At 41.7% G+C, this 21978-nt stretch overlaps 1 protein-coding gene and 1 non-coding gene across 5 annotated transcripts in view; both read left to right on the top strand.

The window, feature by feature from the left end:
* The window catches only part of rhbdf1b (rhomboid 5 homolog 1b (Drosophila)), a 45672-nt gene that overhangs the window by 15878 nt on the left and 7816 nt on the right, over positions 1-21978 (top strand). For 2 of the 4 annotated variants that reach the window (XM_085415895.1, XM_085415894.1), the window contains exons 2-10: positions 8588-8729; positions 11670-11803; positions 17856-18084; positions 19406-19612; positions 20756-20878; positions 21126-21268; positions 21355-21609; positions 21687-21798; positions 21898-21972. In XM_085415895.1, coding sequence (XP_085272021.1) covers positions 8616-8729; positions 11670-11803; positions 17856-18084; positions 19406-19612; positions 20756-20878; positions 21126-21268; positions 21355-21609; positions 21687-21798; positions 21898-21972 — 1392 coding nt within the window. In that variant the 5' untranslated portion in view covers positions 8588-8615. Of the gene's footprint in view, positions 1-8587; positions 8730-11669; positions 11804-14707; positions 15322-17855; positions 18085-19405; positions 19613-20755; positions 20879-21125; positions 21269-21354; positions 21610-21686; positions 21799-21897; positions 21973-21978 lie in introns of those variants that run through there. The other 2 variants (XM_085415896.1, XM_085415897.1) reach the window with 2 other exon arrangements.
* Positions 6971-7064, top strand: trnai-uau (transfer RNA isoleucine (anticodon UAU)). Its single transcript has 2 exons — positions 6971-7008; positions 7029-7064. It is a non-coding gene; the product is annotated as a tRNA-Ile (tRNA).

Below are 21978 nucleotides of genomic sequence, written 5' to 3'. Positions count from 1 at the left end.
AACTTGGAACTGCACTGATAATTGTCAGTTTTATAACACATTCTTGCTGGAGAGCAAAGGAAACACCAGGGCTCTTTACTAAATATACCATATATCCTTCAAATGAAAATAAACATATGACCTGAAATTTAACAGTTGTCTGGCATTATTATTAGAAAGAACTGCACAAATAAAATCCAAGTAACAACTTCACTAACACTCAGTGGATACAGTAGTAGGTACAGCTTGCTTTTGCCCTCAGATCTGCCTTAATCCTTCGTGGCATCCATCAGTGATTTTGGTCCATATTGACATGATAACATCACACGGTTGCTGCAGATTTGCTGGCTGCACACTCAGGTTATGAATCTCCCATTACACCACATACCAGAAGTGCTCTGTTGGATTTAGAGCTGGTGACTGTGGAGGCTGTTTAGGTACGGTGAACTCATCGTTATGTTCAAGAAACCAGTTTGAGTTGATTTGAGGAATGTGACATACTATGTGATCTTGATGGATACCATGTGGTCATAAAGGGATGAGCATGGTCAGCAACAATACTCTGGTAGGCTGTGATGTTTAAATGGTGCTCAGTTGGTACTAAGGGGCCCAGCATTTGCCAAAAACATATCTCTTACACCATTACATCACCACCCTGAAGCAAGCTAGAAGGCAGGATGGATCCATGTCCTCATGTTGTTCACGCCAAATCCTTGACCCACCATCAGAATATTGCAGCAGGAATCAAGACACATCAAACCAGGCAATGCTTTTACAATCTTGTCCAACTGGTAGCAGTTGGTGAGCTGGTACAAACTGTAGCCTCAGTTTCCTGTCCTTAGCTGACAGGTACGCAGTGTGGTCTTCTGCTGCTGTAGCCCATTTGCTTCAAGTTCAGTATACTGTGCATTCAAAGATGCTCTTCTGCACATCTTGGTTTGTAACGAACTGTTATTTGAGTTGCTATTGCTTTGCTATCAAAGGCAACAGTAATGCAAAAGATTAGTCTGGGCAATCTGTCAAAAGTCAGTATATTAAGGTTGCAATGAAACTGGCTTCAGCCAGCTGAAAAACTTTTATTGGTTTTCCACAATTCAAAATATGTAAAAATAAAATTATGCTGGTATTAAGGCATGGCCACACCATGCAAGTGTATTTAAATCAAGTGGAATCATTGGGATTTGTGGATTTGCTTCCAGCAATGAAACCAAAGCACAGAAATTTAGCCAGACATCATTGATCTTTGAGGGAAAGCGAGCCAAGGGTTTTAAAATGAAGAAAACATTTCTCTCTGAGAACATGAATTGTTACAAAAAGTAGAAGACAGTGCCTGGAGTCACTGATACAGAGACGCATTGACGTCTTGTGTCGTGGGACTCTAGCTAAGCTAAGCCTGCTTACTTCCCAGAACTCTAGAAGCCTTTTTTGCTCTTCTCTGACTTCTTGCTGAATGAAATTCTGTACAATCACAGATAAAATGCCAGGGGTGCTAAATGTGCTACCGGAGAGAAAATAGAAAAGAAGCTCATATGGATCCTGCCAATGGAAACAATGAAAAGTAACACTAAAACCAACCCAGTGCCCAGAGATTATACTGGACAGCAGGAAACAGTTGATGCCTGGGTGTTTTAATTGACTGTTTTTTGCCTGGCTGGCAGGAGCAGCAGCAGCTGGGCTGGCAGGTACGCTAGTTTACCAAGTGTCACATTGTCACAGAGTTTTTAAAGCTAAATATTCTAAAGATGCATGGATTAAGTTAACTGTGTTACTCGGTCTTTGCATGAAAGAAGTTGATGTAATACAGCACTCTGATTTAAATATTCAATATACAGAATTTTTTTTAGCCATCCTACCAAAGCACCCAAACAATTTTTGGGCAGTACACTGAATATTAAAAAGCAGAGTAAATGAAAGTCTTGCACCCTCAAAGAGGAGCCAAAAAGAAAGAAAAAGAACAAAGAAGGCAAGAGATTTAGAGAATAAAAGGGAGACAGTGCAGAGAGCAGATTGTGGCCTGCTTAACATGATGAGCCACTGAATATCAAAGCTTACTGACATGCAGTCACGGTAGCTTTACATGGTACAGTTACTGGTTGCAGCCTCAAAGACCAGAATGGTAAATGAACTGGTTCTTATATAGTGCTTTTCTACTCTTCTGAGCACTCAAAGCACTTTACACAACTTGTGCATTCACCCGATGCTTTCTAGCGAAATAACACACATTCACACTCCGATTGATGCATTAGAGACTAATCTGGGGTTAGTATCTCACCCAATGATATTTGGCATGCAGACTAGGGGAAGCCAGGAGTTGAACCACCAACCTTCCGATCAGTAGATGACCTGCTCTGCCGCCTGAGCTACAGCCACCCCAAAGGCAAAGGATCAGGGAGCAGTGTCAGGACAAGTCCTGCTTCGGTGCCAAAGAGATGCCTTTGTTTTATTCTGTCTCGACACGTCAGCAAATGTCACTCCATGTAAAGCAGATCCAATTACGCTACCATTCTGCTGCAGTCCCCTGAAAGCACAGCAGGCTGTGCACAGAAGTTCATATTTCCTTTGAGGTAACACTTTGACATGACAACATTGGAGTTTTGATGGCAAATTGAAGCCAAAATAAGAACTTAAAAGCCTTTAAACGTTCTTTTTTGCTATCATAAAAAGTATGCTACTTCATCCAGAGCAAGTAGTCAGTCTTAATGCTTTCAAAAGGAGAGGATAATTTTCAGAACTGAAATATGAAGGCTCTTTACTGGCAAGTTGGATTATGTGATGACACTATCTTTTGCTTTTTTGCTCAATTTGACTCACTGATATCAGTGACACCACATCCTGCTCACGACACTATCACAGCATCACCTCCATCGAATCGTGGGCAGTACAAGCTTCTGTGGCTGAACAGCAGGGCGATGTCATGTGGCATACAGCACGGGGATTACATACCCTAATCTGCCTGTCATGAAAAATCCAACTAGAGGAAAAAAAGAGGAGAGAGATCAAGATTATGGAATAACAAATGGCGAATGTTACAAAACCAGATAAAAAATGGGGATATTGATTTTGGACTGCTTTGCACCTTCTAGCAGAGACCTACAAAGACCTGATGCGGGGGGGCTGAGGCGAGCGCTGTGTAGTACATGCATGTGAGTGAATTTTGACCTTACTTGAAAAGTGCATATCAGAGTGCCTGAGTTCATGTTGCCGTGCACACACAATATCACCACTACAAAATAAGCAAAGGATGTGGTGAAGCAAAGGATTTTAGTGAAGCCTTCTATTTGCAGGGGTGTGTTTATAAAAGAACGCGCAGACTCCTTCATGTGACCGCAGAGGCACCAAAACACTGACACAGGCAGCTGAGAGGCGAAAAGAACGGAATCCAACTTTTGTTTGATATTTTACTTTGTGACCAAAAATTGCGTTGGCCCAGTGCATGAATGCACTCTACATCTACATGTGCATTCTCAACTTACAAAGAAGAATTCTAAAATACTTTATTAGATAATCTGAGTTCAAAGCCACATTGTAATTACATCTGTTTGATCACCTTGAAAATTGGCAGTAGCACGCTAGTGTTTACTGTATACTGTACTGTCCCAGAGTTTCTTGTAATTTTTAAAAAGTGGTCCTGAGCAACTGTTCTGCAGGCTTTCTAAAGGCCTTTCAGTCTTTCATCAGCACTTATTTTCAGTCCAGTCCTTGTACCGGACCTTTTCAGAGGAATGTTTTGTTTGTAAAACCACTTAACACTGACCTACGAATCATTCAATCATGAAAAAGAACCCAACTCAAAGGAGGAGAGAGTGTTGTGTCTACACATAACAGACAACATAGCAAAGAACCCATTTTAAACTGAATCACTTTGCTAGCAGCCAGTTGAAAAAACACACGTTTTCTTTCGTTGAATCTATAAAAAATGTTTGACAGACGTAAAACAGTATTTTTGCACCAATAAACCGTACATTTTTACAAAAAGCCTAAAACTTGGTCTAATCTGAGCATGCTGTTCAGTGTTTCCTTGAAAAGTTTGAAAAGAAGAAGTGGCAGGCCTAAATGCTATTTACAGCAGATGAACAGTACATGAAAGTCATGACTTACAGAAATAGGAAATAATCCAACAAAGACCTGACACAGGACCTTAGAGATGCATCTGGCCTTTTGGTTCATCAGTCTGTCTCAGTGAAGAGTGGCTGTCAAGAAGCCATTATTCTTAAGGAAAGGAAACAGGGAGAAAAGACAGAGATGTGCCAAATTACACAAGAACTGGATTTAAAATCAGTTGCCTTAGGTCAGGGGTGTCAAACTGAAATACACAGTGGGCCAAAATTCAAAACTGGATCAAAGTCGCGGGCTAACATTAATATTCATTGAAAAAAATCTTCCTCCAAATATAAGAATGAATCTTTTCTTATGGACTCAAACAAGTTTTGCTGAAAAACTGAGTATGGAACAAGCAAAGCTTAATACTAAGCAATATATATAACTTATATAAACGTATATATATAACTTAATATTGCACACATGCAAAATCGAAATTCCAATTAAATAACACATCAGTGGAATTCATTTCTTAAATAAAAATTGTATTTGCAGCCAAAACACCAACAGAGCATTCTGGGAATTGTAGTATTAGCAGTACATGAACGGTATAATACCAGCAGGCCAGCTCTAATAGTAATTTTGTATGGCTTCGCGGGCCAGATGTAATTAGGCTACGGGCCAAATTTGGCCCGCAGGCCAGAGTTTGACACCTATGCCTTAGGTCTTTTTTAGGTCTAAATTTTTTGCTTCGGATTCTCATCTAGGTCAGGAAAGAGGTCAAATAACAGCCATCTGTAAAACACAGTGGAGGCTCTTTCATGGGTTGAGGCTGCATTTCAGACAGCAGTGTTGAAGATCTTCTCAAAATAGATGGAATTACTGATCCAGAAAGATTGAAGTATTGTTGTATGTTTAGCCAGTATGACAATGATCCCAAACACGCTGCCAATACAGTAAAAATTTCCATTTCTGGATAGAAAACCACACAATGGATTTTTGTTAGTGTTTTAGCATGTTAGTAGGTATTTATAACAGGGTCTTTAAAGTGTAAATTCCAGTCACATTAATTTTGGGCCTTAAAGTGTCTGAAAACCTCCACATTCTGAAGTTTTTTTTTATACATTTGTTAATTATCTTTTTTTGGAAGGGGCGGGGTATTATTGACCATGCAGTAACAAAACTATAAATTAAAACCAACATGTTGCCAGTAGCCACTAATGGAAACTACAGCGTGTATAAAACACCCAGCTTGTGTTTTGTTTTGCAGTGTGAGGTGTCTGCTAATGCGACATACCCACTCATAAGTGAACATGTTAGGTGTTAAAGCTGTACAGTTGCGCAGGAAGTCAGAAAAACATCGGTTGCCATAACACACCAACAGCAGTACCGAAAATCCCACTCCAGTGAAACCCACTCTGCATTAGCAGCATCACTCCTGTAACTCCAGACAGTGCTTGGAGCTACGCTGACATTAAAGTGGTGGTGCTCTGGACTAATTCTGGCTCTGTGATTCTCATTCATATCCCTCATCCTTTTCTTCTGCCAATATGGATGTGAAATAAGTCTTAAAAAGCATTTATAATCATCTTAAACAGGTCATTAAGAAATCTTGCTGGACTAAAGACAAAGCGCAAAGAGCAAGCTGATGAGGGTGTGATTAGTTTTGCAGACTTTAAATGCAAAACAAAGTATTGGATAAGGTGAAAATTAAGCCTAACGATTTACCTCGAGAGAGAAACATCTGTGCAAAATTTCATGGCAGTCTAGACAGCTCATGCAAAACCACAAATATAAACCTCATGGTGGCGGCTGAGCAATCGGGGGGATCGTCAAAGTCAGTAGACTTATCCCCTGGGAACCATGAATGTCTGCACAAAATATTTGGCAGTCTAATGCAATATTGAGATACATTATTTGATAAGGGATGACGCTGCCGCTCCTTCAGTCTTATGTTCTGCTGTCACTAACGGTTTGTGTTGATATTTAACATGAATATTTATAGTGTAGGCTGAGTATTAGAGAACAATACAGTTAAGGTTGAAGCAATCTAACAGAAGGTACGATTATTCTGTCAGGACTGACGTTTTTACCACCTAGACAAATGATTGTGGTGAACCCTTCCACTTTTCACTTAAATCTGTCACAACCCCTCCAAAATAAACTGTGCTTAGCAGAAATGAGTTTGTTTTAGCCAAACCAAACCTCCCAGACTCCACCAACCTGAATAGCTCCAGCATATAATACAGCTAAACATACTGTCTACAACAAAGAACATGCACAACTCACGCTCCTTGTTGTGTCACTACTCCTACTACCATCTGCAGCTGAGTAATCACGCTTTATTTGTGCAAACGCCCACCCTATACTGACAACATCGAGTTCACACCTGCTCTGTAGGCACTGCCATGTAAAGATCACTATCAAAATAGACATGGCCTTTTCGCCTGAGAGCAGATACACAAGAAAATCGGATTTTACTGAAAAATACACTCTCGAAATGACAAGCCAAGTTATCCAAAAAAGAGATTCCTTCGCGTTTTTGCTGCAACTCTATAGGTTTGTGTGCAGGAGTTCTTGGGCTTTGGAAGTACATGCCGTCCTGTCTGGATTCGTTTGCATCAAGAAGTACTCCTGCTGCCGCCTTTGATTTTCTGGCCAGAAGTCTGAATATCAGCTCCGGGATCACCTATGATGGAAGAGATTATTGTTGACTTTATGGCAAAAGAGGAGAGCCTGTAATTTCACTCACTGCCACGAATCACAGAACAATTCGCAGCAGAAACCTCGGCGGTGGTCGCTCATTACTTCTCACTAGAGCCCCATGCAGATGTCCTATTATGCAGTAATAGTCCCCTTCACTCATGCATAAGGACTTCCACTTGGCACAGGCTGTAACTGTGATCTGAGAAAGACTTCTCAAAATGAGCTGAAATGCAGACGTCCTGCAGGGGCTCCAGTGGCGCAATCGGTCAGCGCGCGGTACTTATAAGACAGTAACCTGCAGAGCGATGCCGAGGTTGTGAGTTCGAGCCTCACCTGGAGCAGTGAAGTTTTAGGCTCTTCGGTTTATGAGATTTAAGCCAGACCGTGTGTGTGCGTGCGTGGGAGGGTAGAGTAGTGCTAAGTTGATGACAACTTTAACCCCACAAACACACTGCTGGCTTTTGATAGCTACACAATACTTTGTCTGATATTCTTTAAGCAATGAGCACAAAGTAGTTTAAAAATTACTCTAAAGACGGTGCTTGACTCTTCAGCACAGCAAGAACTTTTCACAATATATCACATATAGAACATCAATTACACCAACACAGATAATTAATCAGATAATTCACATATGCCAGTAGGTCAGGATCGTTTTTAGAGTAGAGTAACTAAATAAACAGTGAGACAGTAAACAGACAAAATGTGCACACATCATCAAGCAGCAGCAGCTTTGAGAAACAAATGACAGTTTTGGTTCTGCACATTATTAAAAAGTTCCAGAGCAAACATTCACAAACTGAGGAAATGTCTCATGAATTCCCATACAGCTGCTGTGGAAACAGATAAACAGGAAAACCCCTTTTCACTCTCTGAATGCCTTCAAAGTCATAAACCAGTGAGCAACTGAGATCAGTGGAAGCTTCGGCCTTTTATTTTCTTTTTTTTATCTTTCCGTCTGCTGGTGTGGCTCAGCTTGGGTCAAATTTTCTGTCTGATGCTGTCTGTTAACGGGCGGCCTGCAGTGCAACAGCATCCATTTCTCTCCACACAAGTGGCGTGCTTGTGTTTTATCTGAGCACAAGCCTTCCATGTGAGCAGCTTAGTGCCACCTTGTGGTTGTGAAACATAGCTGCACCAACGTGCCTCCAAAACTCCAGGGGAGGAGTAAGTACTGGTAGATCTTAGTTTGCAGATAAATGCTGAGTATCCTGTGGGAATGGAGAAAATATTAACTGGTGTTTGGGAAAAGTTTAAGCTCAGCTGAAATAATGTGTCATGTGTTTGCATTAAGTTATCTAAATGTGCTGCAGTGCTGCTTGTAAGACGGCAAACAGCAGAGTAATGCTAAGTTTGTGAGTTTGAGCCTTACCTGGAGCAAAGGAGCAAACTGAAGCTATCAGTGTTGAGGAGTTAAACTTCAGGACACCGGAGGCGGAACGGTGCAGCTTGCTTGTGGCCAGAATAAGAAAATAGTGGGCCGCTGCTCCTAATAATATCAGCATGTTTATTTCAGTCAGTAATTCAGTTGACACAATCATCTGAAAGAAGATCATATAGTAGATCTGCTCAACTGTGGTTCAGTGTCACTCCACACTGTGATTCAGTTTGTTAGGAAAAGACTTCAAGTTGTTGGCAGACTAGTGGCTCATAATTTGGATTATTCAGGAATTTGCCTCAGTACTGTGTCTGTGCGAGGTCACATCACGTGGATTACAGCTGTTTATTGTTAGCACGCTCTGTCTACTGTCTGCGATTAATCGACCAAGCTGGTCACTTTGGATTTTTTGGCTTGTGACAGTTTGGTAATTTGTCTGAGCACTTTTTCCAAAAACCCATTTCCTTCTCTGTTTGTGTTGCCCAGCTGGCAGGTGTCAGGAGAGGCAGCGAGCATGGATGAGCCGAGCAGCAGGAACAGCAGCCTGCAGAGGAAGAAGCCACCATGGCTGAAACTGGACATCCCAACCATCCAGCTGACACCGGATGACACGCCAGCGCCCAACCAGGTGAAGGCACAGGACTCAAAAGCATGTCTGGAGTAAAAGCAAGATAAGAGGTGTAAAATTCTGACTACAAGCACATGTTATACTGGAAAAAAATCAATGTTTTTGAGCGCTTTCAACAACATCTGGCGGTCTTTCACCTGGTGGCAACCAGTGTTGGTCAAGTTACTTGAAAAAAGTAATCAGTGACTAATTACTGATTACTTCCCCCCAAAAGTAATCCCGTTACTTTACTGATTACTTATTTTCATAAGTAATTAATTACTTAGTTACTTAGTTACTTTTTAAAAACACGATTTACAACCTGAAGAGGTGATAAAGCGATAGATCTTTCAGCCCAATTCTACTTTTTCTACATAATCCATCATACAAAATGTAATCAAATGGAAAAGTCTCTTTTTTTAAAACTTGTTTTATTAGTTTTAATCTTTTAACTTTATGCATCAAGCAAAAATTAAATTATATGCAACATTCTCTGACTGGAAGAAATTTGTTTAACATTTAAAACTATTTTCTGCACATTCCAGCACATAAAATAAAATATTTTGTGTGTTTACACTCAGTCTTTCAAATACAGTGGGGCAAAAAAGTATTTAGTCAGCCACCGATTGTGCAAGTTCCCCCACTTAAAATGATGACAGAGGTCAGTAATTTGCACCAGAGGTACACTTCAAATGTGAGAGACAGAATGTGAAAAAAAAATCCATGAATCCACATGGTAGGATTTGTAAAGAATTTATTCGTAAATTAGGGTGGAAAATAAGTATTTGGTCATCTCAAACAAGGAAAATCTCTGGCTCTCACAGACCTGTAACATCTTCTGTAAGAAGCTTTTCTGTCCCCCACTTGTTACCTGTATGAATGGCACCTGTTTGAACTCTGTATAAAAGACACCTGTCCACAGCCTCAAACAGTCAGACTCCAAACTCCGCCATGGCCAAGACCAAAGAGCTTTTGAAGGACACCAGGAAAAGTATTGTAGACCTGCACCAGACTGGGAAGAGTGAATCTACAATAGGCAAGCAGCTTGGTGTGAAAAAATCAACTGTGGGAGCAATCATCAGAAAATGGAAGACATACAAGACCACTGATAATCTCCCTCGATCTGGGGCTCCACGCAAGATCTCATCCCGTGGGGTCAAAATGATCATGAGAACGGTGAGCAAAGATCCCAGAACCACACGGGGGGACCTGGTGAATGACCTGCAGAGAGCTGGGACCAAAGTAACAAAGGTCACCATCAGTAACACACTACAACGGCAGGGAATCAAATCCCGCAGTGCCAGACGTGTTCCGCTGCTGAAGCCAGTGCATGTCCAGGCCCGTCTGAAGTTTGCCAGAGAGCACATGGATGATACAGCAGAGGATTGGGAGAATGTCATGTGGTCAGATGAAACCAAAGTAGAACTTTTTGGTATAAACTCAACTCGTCGTGTTTGGAGGAAGAAGAATACTGAGTTGCATCCCAAGAACACCATACCTACTGTGAAGCATGGGGGTGGAAACATCATGCTATGGGGCTGTTTTTCTGCCAAGGGGACAGGACGACTGATCCGTGTTAAGGACAGAATGAATGGGGCCATGTATCGTGAGATTTGAGCCAAAACCTCCTTCCATCAGTGAGAACTTTGAAGATGAAACGAGGCTGGGTCTTCCAACATGACAATGATCCAAAACACACCGCCCGGGCAACAAAGGAGTGGCTCCGTAAGAAGCATTTGAAAGTCCTGGAGTGGCCTAGCCAGTCTCCAGACCTCAACCCCATAGAAAATCTGTGGCGGGAGTTGAAAGTCCGTGTTGCTCAGCGACAGCCCCAAAACATCACTGCTCTCGAGAAGATCTGCATGGAGGAATGGGCCAAAATACCAGCTACTGTGTGTGCAAACCTGGTAAAGACCTATAGTAAACGTTTGACCTCTGTTATTGCCAACAAAGGTTATGTTACAAAGTATTGAGTTGTATTTTTGTTATTGACCAAATACTTATTTTCCACCCTAATTTACGAATAAATTCTTTACAAATCCTACCATGTGGATTCATGGATTTTTTTTTCACATTCTGTCTCTCACAGTTGAAGTGTACCTCTGGTGCAAATTACTGACCTCTGTCATCATTTTAGGTGGGGGAACTTGCACAATCGGTGGCTGACTAAATACTTTTTTGCCCCACTGTAGATGAAAGTAAAACACAGCAGAAAATAAATAAAGTCAAAGACTAGCGGTCCTGTTGCTCTATTTTCACCTGTAAACCAGGAGTGGGGTAGGTGGAGGTTTACCCTGGTGCAGGTGTGCCGCGGTCAGTTGAAGAATCCGCGAGTTTCTCTGTGAATTTCCCATTACGTCGTTGAGCACTCGGTGCTTGCTTTTAGGGGTTTTTTTTCGCTGTAAAAAGAAGTTTTCTTCCCACGCACAGCGGACGCTAATGTTTTTGTCACTTTTTATGGAATCAAACTCAAAGTAAGGTCAGTACTTCCACGCTTTAAACGCTGCACGCTCATACTCTCTCCGCACTCGATATATGATCCATTGTTGATCTGCACACAGCTGTTGTCACAAACGTCGCACTTGCTTACGTCACTGTCATGAGACACTCTAGCAAAAAAGTCACGGTTTTAGTAACACAGTAACGCAGCGTGCCTACGGGAAGTAACAGCAATCTAATTACCGTTTTTTTGCAATAGTAATCCCTTACTTTACTTGTTACTTGAAAAAAGTAATCAGATTACAGTAACGCGTTACTTGTAACACGTTACTGCCCATCTCTGGTGGCAACTCAGTAAATTCCATCAAATGAAGAAGACCGTAGCACTGAAAACTCTAACCCTAGCGGATTGCTTCTTCTGTGTGGAATTAGCTTGTTCCTTGACATGCAGTCACTCATTCCCAGTGGTACAGAGCATGATTGTATCATTTGTGTGTGTGTTTATGTGTGTTTACGTTACAGCCAGTGAGGCGCCTGCGCAGCGTCAGCATGCCAGGGGAAAACCCTCAGACCTGCATTGCTGCCTTGGAAACCTCCAACAACTACCTCAGACCTCCTGCGGAGAGATTGCCCTCCATCACTCAGTCCATTAAAAGGTTAGACACACACACACACACACACACACACACACACACACACACACACACACACACACACACACACACACACACACACACACACACACACACACACACACACAGGGGTATATAAAGAGAACTCCTCTGTCCTCTCTTCCTATTTTCTCCAGCTGCTAATTTCCTCTTTCTGCTTCTGCAAGCAAAATCCATAATTCTAATAATTCCTCAACTAAACTATTAGATGCTTTTGCTTCCTTTCAATTAATCCTGCTCTCTTTTTTCTCTTTCCCCCCCTTTTACTTTGGCCTTGCTTTTTTCTTTTTTCTTTCCCTCTTTGTCTCCCTTCAAACCTCTTACTCCGATGTGAACGTAGTGAGAAAAGGGTGCACTTTGAACGCATCAACACCGTTCCCCCAAAGGGCCAGAGGAGCCCCAGGAGGGTGTCAACCATCCGAAGGCGGTCCTGTATCCCCAAGATACTGACCCGGCGGCGTTCATCTATACCAAAACAAATCATCAGGTACATGAGAGGTGAAGTAGGGGGCCAGGATAACAGCGAGTAGAAGCTGTTAGTTGATTTTTTTTGACTAGTGGTAGATTATTGGGTTTCAGCAAGCTCCAGGGATGCCAGCATGGACTTAGTTAGTTGAAACATCTTGTCATGTGAGTCTTGACTCAGACTTTCAGGTGAAAAGCTACTGCTTAACCCGTTGCAACACAAATTCTATCCTTTAAACTACTCACCTGATCTAAAACAGGACCTGAAAATGGGCTTTCAGCACAGGTTCGATTTCCTAAATCCCAAAGACAAAGCCCAAAAGGAAGTAAAGGACTCCAGTTCTCTGTCACTCCACTTGATTTGCAGTATGCTGAAAGGTTAATATGGGTTTATTTTTTTTGTCCAGTGATGCTAAAAACATGTTTGTTGCTTAATGTCTAATCCAGCCTTAACATTGAGTAAAACAGCTAAACTGAGACTGAAAGCTGGTGGACTAACATACAGACATCAAATAACTACTGAGTCTTCAAAACAGATGCTATTTGCTTGTAAGATCACACCTTTAACTCCAAAGGTGACATATCTGTGTTGTGTTTGTGCTTTATCTTTAAAACATGTTGAAATTCTCAGTAAAAATGGAGCTGATTTGTGAAGCATTTACACGCTATATTGAAAATAATAGAAATAAATTAAAAAATGATTTTCTTTTGATACATTTTATGATGATGACATGTTTATCACCCAGAACGCTTCATGTCATATTTATATTTACATTATATTATGGCAGTCATCATTTATGAATGCAAAAATGCTATTTTATGTCTGTCAAAACTGTTTTACTTTTGGCATTTTTCTTTGATTCAGCCAAAGAAATTGGAACAAATTATGTGTTCCTGACTTAGAAGGCTGTTAGTAAGTGTCCAAAGATACAGTTTACAATGGGTTACTGCTAAGTTGTCTGTTACATGTAGAAACAACACTGGTCCATCCTTTGAGGTACGTGCCTGTTTTATGCTTGAATGATTCATAGGTCAGTGTTAAGTGGCTTTACAAACAAAAATATTATTCATCTGAAAATGGTCAGATACAAGGATGGGACTGAAAGAAGCCAATGAAAGAGCCTGAGAAAGCCCAGAGAAGAACACTTTAAAAAGTGATAGGAAAAGTCAGTCTCCTTGGAAGCAAAACATAAAGAAATGAGGGGTGACTCATGAGTTTTGCTCAGTACTGTATGACAGTACTAAACTGGCCTGCCTGCAGTAACTGATACATTATTAAATATGACAGCGTTGAGCGGCTGAAACTGCGTGTCAAGCAATAACTGTGCAAACGTGTTTTTCAAAACTAACTTTGGTTCACACTTGATGCAACACAAAGAAAAACACATTACTGTCCCAACGTCTTTTCCAAAAAACATTAAGATGTACAAGTTTCAGCATTTAATGTGTTGTCTTTGTTATGTTTTCAGTTGACATGGTGGTTTAAAAGATTTTCAAACTCATTGGTCACATTTTCTTCATGCCACAGCTGCGAGGGTTTGTTGGTGTCAGTCCAGGTCATACACAGGACCACATGGTTTGTAGGAGACAACATAACACAAACGCTCATTCTGGCTATCTTATGTGCGTCATACCACTTCAAAGCGGCTGCTTAAACAGAATTAAATTAATGTAAACGTTTGAAGACGGAGCCGCAACTCAAACCTACAGATACTCTTCAAAAGAGTGTCCTAATGTTCTAATTTCATCTTGCAGAAATGTATTAGCTTTTTATTTGCATTTGTGGAAGAAGCACAGGACGCGTTTGATGTTCGTGAGAGAATTAATGCGATTGTATGTGACTCGTGGAGGTTAGCTGAGGTCCCTCCTCCGCAAGAGTTCACGAATCCATGCTAAATCTTTACTATTCAAACAAAGCACGTCTCTGAGTGTGATTTGTTGTGTGCACGCGGGGTATCTTGGAGGACACCCTGATGTTTGTTTATCTGGAGGACAAGCGGAGCGCTCTTTATGGGTCATTATTCATGTTAAGGAGGCCACAAAATTAAACGGTAGATAACTTTGCCATTCACCGCAAGTTCACACGCTCAGTTTGACTTCTTAAAGAAGCTCACGCGAGTTTCCGAACTGCAGAGCACGTTGGGGTTTTAGCTTGGAGCGATGAGAAAATAAACCTCTCCGGTAGTGTGTGTATATACAGTATGTGTGTATGTGTCATGTCCAGGCATGTCCAAGGTGCACTCCCTTCATCGTTTCTCCCTCCTAATGCCCATGATGATCTTTCTTCTCTCCCTCCTTCTAACGTTCCATTTCCTGTGGTATGTTAGAGGGAGAACTGGTGTTTACATTCACTCCTGCAAAACAAGGCAGAGACACAGGCCGGCAGAGGGAGAGGGGACTCACTGATAGAGATCGTTGGGGGCTGTTGATGTGGGGAAAATGTTCAGTTTGACGAGGACCAGCATCGCTGTCTTTTTTGCCCAGTAGGTCACATCCTTTCATGTGAGCTCTTAAGGAGGGACGTCTCCAGACAAATTAACGCTCTTTGTTGGGTATGGAAATTTAGGCTGTGTGTGCTGGTGACACAAGTTCAGAAAACAAAGATCCACCCACTCATTGTGTGTTATATAGTCCAGCTGGATGAAATTGGAAGCTCTCTGTGGATTTCTTTTCACGTCATGATGTGGACATCAGCCTCCCGTCTGACTGAGGAGTTTAGCACTGGATTCTCTCAAACTTTGATTAACCAGGAGAGCACAGTAGAAGAAAGGGATGTTCAGCAGACTCCAGACATGTGCTGATCCTCCGCTCTTTGCTTAGCGGTGACGTAGAGCTGGCCTGGATATCAGGAAATCCCCTTATGGAACATTGTATGTGGGATTTGTGAAGGATCAGTTTGTATTTGGCAGATTGAGGTTTATTAGGAGTCAGGGGCTAAGCGGGGACAGTACTGGCGATGGAGATCTCTCAGCTCCAGAGTCCCCAGCCCAATCAGGAATGAGCCATACCCTAAAGCCCTCTTGGAGATCTCAGGTCAGGTGAGTGCGCTGAGGCAAACTGGAGCAGAGCAAAACATCTGGCTCAGCATGAGATGCTTTGGAAAGTCAGTGAAAATTCTCAACAAAGCACTTGTTCTGTCTTTGAGGGGGATTAAGATTTTCTCAAAATTAACTACAGGATTTAGAGTCACTAGCAGCTCACATTTTAAATTGCTTTCAGTCTTATATGTTGAGTTTTACGGAAGGGTTTGTGATTGCCAGCATGTACATCTCATCTGTTTTATGCCATCTCTTTAAACATAGGAAGTTTTGAAGCTTTGAAGAGAATAGTTCTGAAAAAGTGGCTTATTTGCTTTGCTTTAGGAAGTTCAGTAAGAAGACTGATAAAAGCTGTCATATATGTGGGATAAATATAAATTAAACTGTAGCCAGGAGATGATTAACTGTGATCTAATCAAAGTGTATAATAATTGGTTACTAGCGTAACCCACTGCCACTGAAACAGCTCTGTTCAGTGGTAGCATATCATTTTTGTTATTTAGCTGTCTATGGAAGTTAAACAAAAACGATTAAACTTGTTAACTTGTGACATTTAAAGGTGCCATTATTAGGCTCATTGAGTTGAAGGACCAACAAGTTTATACAACTGCGAGACACGGATCCGTCTCTATGTCCGTCCATCCACAGTTCACAAGAATCTCTACAGGATTTTTGCACAGAATGATCAACTAATCCAAATTATGAACCAAGGTCAATGTTAAGTTCATACTTTTATGAGTTTTATGAGTAATTTTCTATATTTTTGTCTCTTTAATGGCCAAATGAGACACTACGTCATTGACATGCTGGCCTTTTAAAAAATGGTGTTGACAACCAGCTTTCAATGGATGGACAAATAAATCCCTGATGACCTTTCAGCATATTGTGGTTCACAAGTATTAGAGGGAACTAGAGTGCTGCACACGTTTTTCAGGCTTTAGAAAATGTAACTCATGAGAGAGACTCTGGACTTCTCAGACTAGGGCAGATGAACCATTTACCTACCTCACAGCACAATGTTGTACTTTGTAGTTATGTATTAAAAAACTCATTCATATTGTTTCTAGAAAACATAAAAGTTGAAAAGTAAATATTAAATTATAGGAAAAATGTAAACCAACATAAAGTCGTACATAGGAAAACAACTTGAATGAGTTTGCCGTGAATTACAATGCGTTCTTAAAATAATGTCTATTTTGACTTTAATAGTAATTTTATCAGTGGTCACACTTGCTGCCTCCACATGTGGCTATGAATGAATGAGACTGGGCATGTGCAAACTGAACCAGCAGTAGTCTAATTGTTTTATAGCTACCTGGATTTTTTGTGTAGTGTTTGTTTGGATTGTGCAAAGCTTTACCCTTCTGCCTTTTCTTCTCCCTGATGCCCAAAATGCCGTGTGAGCCCATAATTACGTCGACTGTTGTTTCATGTGTACCAGCCTTACCTGGAGGATGTGGAGACTAATGCACGCGTGTTAAAATTGCTTTAATCTTCTGCGATGTGTGGTTGTTTCGTGCTGTCGTCAAGCAGTCTGAATGTTTTGTTCGCGTTTTGTGTGGGTGACTAAGAAAAAGAAAAGAAAGAAAAAGACGTGCTCGCTTGCTCGTGCGTGTGCCCAAAAAGAAAAAGAACTGCTTTTCTAAACAAACAACTGTCACCGAGCCTGAAATGAGCCCATTTCTGAAATTTGGCCTTGTTGTTCCACCAGGATTTAATATTGTTTATGAGGTTTGTGTGATTGCTAGCTGCATTTAAGGAAACAAACATTTTGTAACTGTGCAAAAGTTTTTGAGAAGTCTGGATCTCCTGTCCTCCTTATTTCTCTCTCTCTAATCCCGCTGTTTACGTCTCCGTTCTTGCTCAAGGCATCCAGTCTAAATCCTACCGTTGTTTTGTTTTTGTTCCAAACCTGTTTCCTCTTTTTAAGAGATCCCTCTCTGGAGGGACAGTAATCAGGGCTGCGCCACCCCCACCCTGTCCTTGTGCAGCCTTAAAAGGCTTCCTCAGCTGGCGTTTTTCTTGATGATGAGGGCTGAGTGTTTATTACTAAACGTTCTGCTCTCTAAACAGCCTCCCCCTCCTCCCACTGATCGGTTAACACGCAGCCTGATGTGCGGACACAGTTCTTGGAAAAAGGGGGACCTGAATGCACATTTATCGAACTGAAATGTAATAAACAAAGACCCATATTGTGTCATCTACTCTGGGAATATGAGGCAACATCTGCTTCTTTTCTGCCAGCAGAGGGCTGTAAATTATATAAGGAAACAAGACAGTGTATTTCATCCAGGCTCTCAAAGCTGGGTTCAAACTTGCACACATTAGACAGAGATAAAAGTACAACAAGAGCATCTTAGATGTTATAATATAAAAGTGTTGTTTTCTTGACTTTTTAAAATCATGGCCCGTATTTCATCCTGATTCATTATTAAGTTCTTGTGCTAAGATGAACCTGATTCATTTCTGACACACTACCACTACATCAAAAAAAGTATATGCTTTCACTAAGCAGAGTGTGTCCTCTCCCCCAGGGGTACGGCTGACTGGTTTGGGGTGAGTAAAGACAGCGACAGCACCCAGCGATGGAGGAGGAAGAGCCTGCAGCACTGCAGTCATCTGTACGGGGGTCTGAAGACGCAGGTGATGAGGGAGATGGAGCTTCACAGCCAAGACAATCTCTCCCTTGCCAGCACTGAGACCCCTCCTCCCCTCTACCTCCCACCCCTCCACCCCAGTCATCACCACTATGGCATGCAGAGGGTAGGCCTGCGCCAATGTGGGGGGGGGCGCATGTTAGAGGGATGGAGACGTAGATGGGCACCTTTTCTTTCGTCACATTTCTCCCCCACCTCTCTCCTCCTGTTCTTCATGTCACATCTTGAAAATCGGGGTCGCTTTAGCGCCTTGCTTTGTTCGCTTTCGTAGGGTTCAATTGATGGGGTCTTAACAGAGAAAGAACTTTTTATTGACGATTTGTTTGACTAACCGCAAAAACAACAAGCCACTGAAAGTCACAATAATGAGTGCAGCACTGATATTAATTATACAGTTACAGATGACGGTTTTTCCAAGTAGCATTTTTAAACACATTAGACGTCTTTAGAAAGCATCAATTATTTCTGTTGTTACACAAAAATATAATTATTTCAGAAAAAAATAAAAATTACCAGGGTTAATATCATCAGTCCCAAGTTAAAACTGCAAAACTTTGAGCCGTCACTTTAGAAAGCATCAGCCCAAAAGTCAAAGAAGTCATTTTAGAGCTGAGAAAAAGAATTATTGAGAGAATGAGGTGGATATAGAAAGTTATCACAGCATTTCAAAGTTATAAGAACTGAAAAATCATCAAGAAATGTCTTCCTTCTCTCACCCCAACTGGTCCCGGCAGATGGCCCCGCCCCTCCCTGAGCCTGGTTCTGTCTGAGGTTTCTTCCTGTTAAAAGGGAGTTTTTCCTTCCCACTGTCGCCAAAGTGCTTGCTCATAAGGAGTCATATGATTGTTGGGTTTTTCTCTGTATCTATTATTGTACGATCTACTGTACAATATAAAGCACATTGAGGCGACTGTTGTTGTGATTTGGCTATATAAAGAAAATTGAATTGAATTGAATGAATTGAGTCACACAGTACACAGTAATACTAATGTAAGCATTCAAAATAAATCTAGGATGCTGGAAAAGCTGTGTTGAAATTCCTTGCTCTGTTAAATGCTTAAAAATTAAATTTTCATGGCGGGGGAGGGGAGGGGCTAATAATTCTGTACTCCTTTCATTGTGAATTCTGTGTAGCTAATAGCATGTCAGCGTAGCCCGCTAAGTGCTAGTAGCCTAAAAAGCCCTTGGTTTAGCAAATTTATCTGAAACTTTGCCCTTAATTTTAGTATAAAAGATCATATCAGACGTAAAACATAAAGCACATGTGAAGTAAAATCTACTTACCCCCTTTTACATCAATTTAACCCTAATATCGATGTGTATGTGCATCCCTGTTGCCTCTTCTGTTCTGTCGTGTCAATCGAGCTTAAAAGAAAAAGGTTGTGGTGAACCGACACACTTGTGCGATGCGTTGTGTTTGTGTGCAGATCGTAGACCCCCTGGCTCGGGGTCGTGCCTTCCGCAATGTGGAAGAAGTAGATGGCTTGAGCGCCCTGCAAACTCCCATGACGCCCGGCACAGCTTCCCTCTGCTCATTTTCCAGCTCACGCTCTGCCCTCAATCGTCTCCCACGACGACGCAAGCGAGAATCTGTCGCCGTCATGAGTCTCAAGGCGGCGGCGGCGCTAATGAAGGTGTATATTTGTTGTTTATTCCAGAATTCCTACCTAAGACGGTCTTGCTGTCTTTGAATTCTTCTACACTGCTGCCTGTCAAGATAGTCATGCATGTTCCTCCTTCCTGGTATTAAAAGCTCATGCAACAGATTCTAGTAAGATAGCCCATAAAAGGACTTTGATTTACATTAAGTTATTTCTTATTTGTCCCAGAAAAAATACACTTACCATAATGATTTGGCAGGTTTTTTTTCTGTACACAAGCATGTTGTGTAAAACAGGAGATTTGCGTGTCCTGTTGGGGATTAAAGTCAGGCGCTATACTTTACAGCAGTGTGCACGTGACTGTCCTTGTGTGAACCACGAGCTACAGAACACATATGTAAAGCAATTATGCTGCTGTTCAGAGTGTGCGTGTGTGTGGTGGGGGGGGATTACTGGGGGTTTTACCAGCAGATGTTCCGTGACAACACCAGTGAATGCTCAGTTATCTGCTGCTTTGTTTTCAGAGCACTCTGGAAGAGCTGAGCTCATATAGGTGCAAACCCGCAGAGGCCACATCGCATCATTAAGATACGCGGTCTCACTCTTTTGCATCAGTGCTTAGGTTTAGTTACCAAAAACTACTTGGGGAAGATTTAGGAAAAGTTTCACTACTGTGTTGTTCTCTTTTTGCTTGTGTTTTTTTTCCAGCAGGTGATCAAACTGATCCTTTGTATCTTCTCTCTCTGTCTCTCTTCTCCTCTGTTTTTCTTTCCCTCTCCTTCTGTTGAGCTTCTTCCCAACTTCTCTTTTCTTAAAAGTAAAATAAATAAATAATGCAGATCGAACAAGCAATGACAATCAAGTAGACCAGTATGGGAAACGGCATAATGATCCACTTGGGAAAGTAAATCTTTTGGGCATTTTTCTGGTTGCAACGGTGACAGACAGGCCAAAAAACATGATACTTAGATATTTCATTTAAGTGTGACGCCGAGGGGTTCATAGGTGAGCAGGTTAGAGCTTTTTCACTATTACCATGAACCCAGTGAGCCACCTTGTGGCTCTCATTTCGCAATGATAAAGTAATACCTTTATTATTAAGGTGCTTTTGTCGATGTGATTTAGAAAATTTCCTCCATCTTTGTTTGAAATGTCCTGTTTATGATCGTTTCTCAGGGCCGGACGTTAGGCGAGAGCACCGCTGGGCGGCGGCGCAGACGGAGTTTCATGCCTCCTAGTTTCTTCGAAGATGACACTGCGGATTTCCCCGATGACCTAGATACTTCTTTCTTCACCAGAGTGAGCAGTGGACACACTCTCTCAAAGCGACTTTTAGTCACTGTGACATTCATTTGAATTCACAGATTGATAAAGCTTGCATTTTTTCGTTCAGGATAAGAACTTCCTGCAGCATAATTTTCAGTTCTGCAATCTTCTGAATGCGATAGCCCGCAGAGGCTTCATGTAGCAAAAACATGTGTGCTTATTTCTGTGAAATAAATTAAAAATACTGTCTACGATGTATTTATGAGATGAGTCTTTGCAGGAAGGCCTGCAGGATGAGTTGTCCAGCTATGCTGACGAGGTTTTTGAGACTCCGTCGGAGGCTGCCCTCAAACAGCTAGATGAGAGCGAGCTCACGGGAAGCGCTCTGGATAGGAACGAACTAGAGAGGAGTCATCTCATGATGTAGGTCTCCACTGTATCCTTCACATGCACACAAAAAAATGAAAGGAGCTGCAATCCCTTAGAATGCTTCCTCCTCCCCGATTCAGGCCTTTAGAGCGAGGGTGGCGGAAGGCAAAATCCGGCTCTGCGGTCCAACCCAAAGTCCGCCTGAAACAGGAGGTGGTGAGCGTCAACAGCCATCAGCAGCGAGGGCAAAGAATCGTGGTTCCGGTTAAGAAGCTTTTTGCCAGAGAGAAGAGGCCGTACGGGCTGGGCATAGTCGGACGTCTCACTAACCGGTCGTATCGCAAACGCATAGACAGCTACGTCAAGCGGCAGATTGAAGACATGGATGATCACAGGTGAGATGGGATGTGGCTGTTTAGAAATGTTTAAATGCAAAAAGTAAACAATGCATTAAAAATGCTTCCCTCTCCAGGCCTTTTTTTACCTACTGGATCACCTGCGTCCACCTGCTCATTACCATTCTGGCTGTCACCATTTACGGTATTGCCCCCATCGGCTTCTCGCAACACGAAACTGTCGACTCGGTAAGTAAAGTGTTCGACTTTTATAAGGGTTTAATGCTGCTTTGTTACAAATTTTTGAATATTGAGATTTTTATTTTTTATTATTTTTTTATTTTTGAGGTGCTGAGGAACAAGGGGGTTTATGAAAACGTGAAGTTTGTGCAACAGCAAAACTTCTGGGTGGGTCCAAGCTCTGTAAGT

The sequence above is a fragment of the Rhamphochromis longiceps genome, linkage group LG8, assembly GCF_057381845.1.
Source record: "Rhamphochromis longiceps isolate RC_006_pf linkage group LG8, R_longiceps_female_GT1.1, whole genome shotgun sequence".
Taxonomy (NCBI): Eukaryota; Metazoa; Chordata; class Actinopteri; order Cichliformes; family Cichlidae; genus Rhamphochromis; species Rhamphochromis longiceps.
The sequence above is the reverse complement of the archived record's forward strand: the minus strand, read 5'-3'. Positions and strand labels throughout refer to the sequence as shown.